We start from the raw sequence: 6,184 nt of genomic DNA on the forward strand, positions 1-6,184 counted from the left end.
AAGTTTGGGGAACACTGCTTTAGAAGGATGGCCCTGTTATGGTATTGAGGCCTCAGCCTGACCCCAGAAGAAGGAATTTCACATTAAATGACGACGTGAATCACAGTCTGCATGGAGAAACACACGGGCTGGATTTTGATCAAAACGTAAAAGAGTGAGATAGTCTCCAATATTCATCAAAGCTGAGCTGGATGGAGCAGATTGGGAACAGCTACTGAGAGGAGCAAACAGTATTTAAGTAATACTTAGAAAATAAAATAAATATTAGGGTTTGGAAAAAATAAATATTTAATTTGGAAATTAAATGTATACATTGGAACTAAATACTTAGACTAAGTATTTATTTTGGAACTAAATACTAAAACTAAGTATTTTTGCTAAGACTTGAACATTTGGGAACTAAATATTTAGTTTCCTAACTAGCTTGTGAACTCAATATTTAGTGTGAATTAAATATTTAGTTTGGAAGCCAAAATATTGCTGTAAATGTTTTACTGTGTAACTTTACAAATGGCACCCCATAGAAACATGAACACACAGTTATAGTTTTGCAAATGAGGTTTATTGAAATGAAGTTACACCAAACCTAACAGACCAACGTTTTAGAGGATGATGTCAGAGATTACAGAACTCGTGTTGCCAAGTTCTGAAATGGTGACAAACATAATCAACTCTTATAACATGAATCGAACAGTCAGCTGTTATGTTTTCAATTGAACAGGCAGCCTGTTTCTGATCCACTCAGTCATCCTTTACTTTTCTCACTAAAGTGTTTCTGTTCCAGTATTAGGGAATGACAGTAGATATTACAGGAAGTTTATTAAAAGCTTCCAGTCATGAAACAAAGTTCGGACCCTGGAGAAGCAGGGCGTGACTGAAATTCTCCAACATGCATCATTGTCCCATAGCAATACTGAAAACCTACAACATAACTGGTAGATTCATCAACCAATAACAGGCTCTTAACATCACTGATGGGCTGCTTTGCATAAATAATCTTTAGATAATAAAGCCAATATATTTTGTACATAAAATTAAAGTACGTTTTGGAAGTCCCATGTGATTTTGTTTGCCGATGAGTATAAATGATGCACTTCTAGACTAGAAATGCATCCAACAATGACCATCGATGGCTTTAGGCAACAGACTGTTGGATACATGTGACCGTGATGGCACAGAGGAGACATTTCAGCAGTTTGAAAATATTCGATTTGACCTCTGAATTTCAAAAATGGAAAATTTACAACTTTTGAAACAAAGTACAAAGTTTATTTTAGGATATTTTTGAGAATCTAAAGTAGTTTTTGTCAAAAATTTGAATTTTAGAGCTCAGAAATTTTCTTGTTTTTTCTAGAGTTTCTGAGATCAGTCTAAATTTCTGGCATTTCTGGTGGAAATTTAGTCCACCGACGACCCGAATACGCCACCATATAAACCTCTTTATACCCTCAATCTGTTACATTCAAAAACAACATCCACGAAAGAATCTGCAGCACATTTTCCCTCTCTTTTGTCTCAGTCATTAGAAAACTAAATTAAAATTGGTCCATATCTGGACTGGCAGGGCAGATGTCAGAGGAAATTAGAAATCTGCACAGACTAGGAAAAGTCTCTACCATGAAATCTGGGAATCTTTTAGAATGTCATGAACACAGAGTGAGGGAAGAAAACCAGCTGTTTATTCACTTTATTTGTTAAAAAGAGCAGCAGCCAAAAACAATACAAAAAGAGAGAAAGAAAAACTTTATTTTGGCCTTGATTTCCACCCATTTGCTTTTGGACGGCAACGTCACGCTGTAACAGGTCTGTATGCTGCTGAGGATCGCGTCATTAACAATTGGGCTGTTTGTATGGATGCAAATCTTGCATGTGCATACTACAAGACCTGAAAGCAGAACCCAGTAGGATGCTGAGGCCAGGTACCAGGCTGAGAGTGACTACTGCACAAGGAATCACCACATCAATTTTCTTGAAACGTAAAGATTTGGAAATGTTGTATAATACTATGGAAAAAAAACAAAAACAAAACATGTCTTTAAAAGGTTGCTGCACGGGAGCTTTTACTAGAGAACACCCTCCCAGTGAACCTGTATACTGTGACTGCTAATAAAGACTAACACAAAGACGGGGGAAAGAGCTCCTTAACGCATCTTGTACTCCAAAGTCTTTGACATCTCACACAGCTGACCCCTGAAATCTACATCGACGGCAAAGTCCAGGTCTCTCTGCAAGAGAGAACACAGGTCAGAATTGGGAGGACTAAATGGAAGGTGGTGGAGCAGATCCTGCTTCGTCCACTTACATTGTTCTTGACGTTTGGCTTCATGCTTAAAGTGCCGAAGATTTCTTCTCCAGTCTTTACGGTCAGGTAGTCGTCCAGGTAAAAAACTGTCTGCTTCCAGTGGGTGTAAGGAGACTCTGGGCCTGGAAGCACAAAGTTAAACCACCTGAATGTTACCTACTGGAAACTCAAAAATAATTTTTCCCCCAATCGTGAATGCTCCATGTGTAGGTGCCTAAAGCCTGGCGTCAGCTATAGGTGCAGGTGGGAAAAATTAAGATGATGCAGAGAATCACAATTCCTGGGAATTCTGAATCAATTCAAAATGCTCAAGAATCGATTATTCTAATTACTTTGTAAAATTATAGTGTGAATAACTCTGATTTTTTTTATTTTTATTAAAGAGTTATTCACACCAGGGAGCTAAGCTAACTTATTGCTAATAATTTAAGTTACAGAATTTATGCACAAACAAATTTTTGTTTAAATATAAGCTGAAGAAATTTGATACAGCATGGAACCTTATAAATAAATGTGTATTTCTTTACTGAGGTTCTTTAAAGGTATTTGCTACTTTAAACTAACATTTGTTATTGTGACTATGTGGGGCGACTGTGGCTCTGTGGGTAGAATAGTCATCTTGAGATCATAAGATTTTAGGTTCATCTCCAGCTTCCTCCTGCCACACGTTGATATGCCTCTGGGCCAGTGGTTTCCAAACATTTTCTGCGCCCCCCCTATGGATTACAAATGGCTGTCTGGTTGAAACGACGCATGTGCCGGGGGCTGAAAATAGACACCAACATCGGTAGCCTACAAGCTACTTGTTAAGCCTAAGGTGCTGTATTGATATTAGCTAGTCATCTTTTAGCTAACATTACCTGCAGCTTTACTCACCTCAGTCGGTTAGTTTGGAGGAAAAACTGTGAAAAGTTCTTTGCGTTTTGCTGGTTTGCTGCCGTGATTCTAACACACCTGTAGCTCCGCCCAGCAGCAGCAGGTCTCCTTCACAGGTGGGAACCCAGCGCGAGCGTTGTAGCGCTCATGTTGCGTTTAAAGGCGGCTCGGGAAAACAGGTTAGAACATGTTAACAACGGATTAAACAGTTTTAACTGCTGATAAAAGTGACACAGATATGGGAAGTGTGGAAGCCTCTACTGTATCAAATTGACATAGGAATAACAGAGAGTTGGGTAAAAACCCAGCGCATACAGTGTTCATGTTTTGTTTGTTTTTTTTCATCCAGACGGCGCCCCCCCTGCAATGACACTGCAACCCCTCTAGGGGGCGCGCCCCACAGTTTGGGAACCTCTGCTCTAGGCATTGCTTACTGGTCTGCATATATAAATATGCGAGTGCAAATGGTTGAATGTGACTCCAGTGTTAAGCACTTTGAGTGGTCAAAATGATTGTAAAAGTTCAGTCCATTTATACAAAGCAGACTAGGGTGTATTTGCTAATTTATTGCAAAGGAACTCAATAGTTATTGTGAGAGAATTGTATACTTTTGCAAGGTAACACAAAAGAAAAAAAATCCCCCATGTCCTCAAGGACGCTCCGTACAACAGAATACCACTGCAATATTATTTTAAACCAACATGAGAAAAGTTGATTTATTTAGCGTTGATGGTCCTTTCTGACACTGAGATGCCCGGTCTGAACCACAGCTTGCTGCTGCTTGTAGGAAATCAGTGTGATTGGGTCCTAATTCAAGTAAGGGAAAAGCCCACTGACTGGTGGAGAAGCCGATCCTCTTGTGGCAGCGAGTGAACTCTATGTTGAAGTAGGTGACCAGAGCGTGGATGTAGTCGTTCCTCTTCACTTGCAGGCAGAACGGTGAGGTGAAGGTCAGGTCCTCCGCCTTCACTGTGTAGATGTCCACCTCCTAAACACACACACACACACACACACACACACACACACACACACACACACACACACACAGCAAATATTACCTGACACGTCCTCTGACCACTTAATTTGTCTGACTACGGACGTATCCGTGTCCACTCACCCTGATGAGACAGGAATTGGTGACCAGCTGCTTAGGGTCCACCACGTCCACCAGGGGTTCCTTTATTGCCACCTCCTTGATGCAGGACATGTCAAAGCCATACACATTCTCCCACCCTGAGGAGGAAGCAGGTCACAGGTCATATCCAGCAAAGATGTTTCAACCCTGACACGACTCCCCAAACTTACAAGAAAAAAAAAAAGTGACCAATAGAGCAGGAAGTAAAAAAACATCTGTCCTCTAAGAAAGAGCTGAAGATGTATGAAAAGAGCAGCATGTAGTGACCTTTGACCCTTCAGATCAGTGATGATAGAAAAACCAGCAGCTCGCTTGGAACACAAGAGCATAGTAAAGAGTTCAAACTCATGGTGTCGCACACTAATCTGTTTCAAAATGTTTCACTTTGAGACGAATCTATAGAATATTTATAGTTCCACTTTCTGAAATAAGAGACAAAATAATGAAAGTTTTCCACACTATTTTCATTTTTTTGCACCTCCAGGTTACACAAAGCACTGAGTCAGGTTTATATAAGGCATCTTCCAAAAGTATGTACAAACCCCAAGACTTTTACATAGTATATAACCACAAACTATGTGTTTTTGTTGGGAGTTCATGAACAACACAAATCAGTTCAATATTAAGAAGAGGAAGGGTACTGATACATGGTCTGTGTTTCTTACATTACTTCCAGTCGGAAGTAACAAGTACTCAAATTAGTAATGAGATTACTTTAAGCTAGGGATTTTCTAATCAGGTTTTATCCTGTCGATCATTGATACCGATCACACAGATTGTTTTTTTTAATTGTTTGAGAAATACTACTGGCTGAAACGGAAACATAAGTCACTTGAATTTTGACGACAAAAATCAAACTTGCACAACAACGCAGCAGGATAGCTGAAATCCTGACTGTAAGGCTCTCAGCAGTCTAAAGTCAAATAAATCTCAAAACGTTGTCCATATCAAATAATGGTAAATTAAGAAAGGAATCATTCCAAGTCAAATCCAGGTAGCATTGTTGATAGCTAACTTCTGTGCAAGAGGAAATTCTGTTGCACAGTATGAAAAACAAAAAAAATTAATAATTTATAAATGAATAGAAATAATGAATCAGGGCTTTTTTTCCATGCCCAAGAGGGGGACAGGAGGTGTACATCTGGTTAGTCCAGGGAGGTTGCAGTTCTGGAATATTACAGCACTGGAAGATAACGTGTTCCTGGTAGCTTCACGTTTGATTAATTGTGTTATGTGCTTCGGGCACATTATGATTTTTGTCTACTTTTTTTTTGTTTTCTTATAGACCTTGATTAAATGACATTTTGTAAATATAATTTGGAGTTTGGATAATTTCTTTTTGGATATTTAATTACGTTAATTTGTGGTGCTGTTGGTCCGCCTATAAATAGGCTGGCTTTCGGCATGTAGGGAGCCTCCCCTCCATTCCCGCCTGGGCTCCGCCTCTCCGCTTGCTTCCGCTCGCTCCCGCTCGCTCCACCACCACCAGCTGCTGTGGGCCGCAGCTGAGGGTTCCAGCCTGCCATGCGGTATCTTTGTTAACCTTTGTTTGTTTGTTTGTTTTTTCGTTGTGATTTTGGCCTGGTGGGACCGGTTGTCCTGTTTTCGATCTTTCTTTTGCATTAGGTTATTTTTGTTTTAGTCCGGTACGAGTAGGGGCTTCGACGGCCCTGTATAGGGTTGGCCCCCTGCTGTACCGTTTTGTTATGTTTGATCGGCTCACCAGGTCCACCTTTCTGTTACTACTTTCGGGGTTTTGTTTTCTTTATTTTTCTTTGGGACACGGGATTTGAGGGTTTGAATATTATTTTCTTCACAGAAAAGCAGAAGAACCTGAATTAAGAAAAACAAAGTGAAGAGAATTTATGAAT

General features: G+C 39.9%; 1 protein-coding gene and 1 long non-coding RNA gene across 3 annotated transcripts in view; one reads left to right on the forward strand and one right to left on the reverse strand.

Moving 5' to 3' along the window:
• Nucleotides 1–2,024: 2,024 nt before the first annotated feature.
• The window catches only part of prmt1 (protein arginine methyltransferase 1), a 38,264-nt gene continuing 34,104 nt past the window's right edge, over nt 2,025–6,184 (reverse strand). For both annotated transcript variants that reach the window (XM_015023056.1, XM_015023057.1), the window contains exons 7-10: nt 4,296–4,411; nt 4,016–4,166; nt 2,303–2,424; nt 2,025–2,225 (exon numbers count right to left, since the gene is read on the reverse strand). In XM_015023056.1, coding sequence (XP_014878542.1) covers nt 2,142–2,225; nt 2,303–2,424; nt 4,016–4,166; nt 4,296–4,411 — 473 coding nt within the window. In that variant the 3' untranslated portion in view covers nt 2,025–2,141. The remainder of the gene's footprint in view (nt 2,226–2,302; nt 2,425–4,015; nt 4,167–4,295; nt 4,412–6,184) is intronic.
• The window catches only part of LOC106940340 (uncharacterized), a 5,416-nt gene continuing 3,650 nt past the window's right edge, over nt 4,419–6,184 (forward strand). The window contains exon 1 of the long non-coding RNA XR_001423065.1: nt 4,419–5,471. This is a non-coding gene — a long non-coding RNA (uncharacterized LOC106940340). The remainder of the gene's footprint in view (nt 5,472–6,184) is intronic.

Source organism: Poecilia latipinna, unplaced genomic scaffold (assembly GCF_001443285.1).
Source record: "Poecilia latipinna isolate Pla-1442-1.1 unplaced genomic scaffold, P_latipinna-1.0 Scaffold3185, whole genome shotgun sequence".
Lineage (NCBI taxonomy): Eukaryota > Metazoa > Chordata > Actinopteri > Cyprinodontiformes > Poeciliidae > Poecilia > Poecilia latipinna.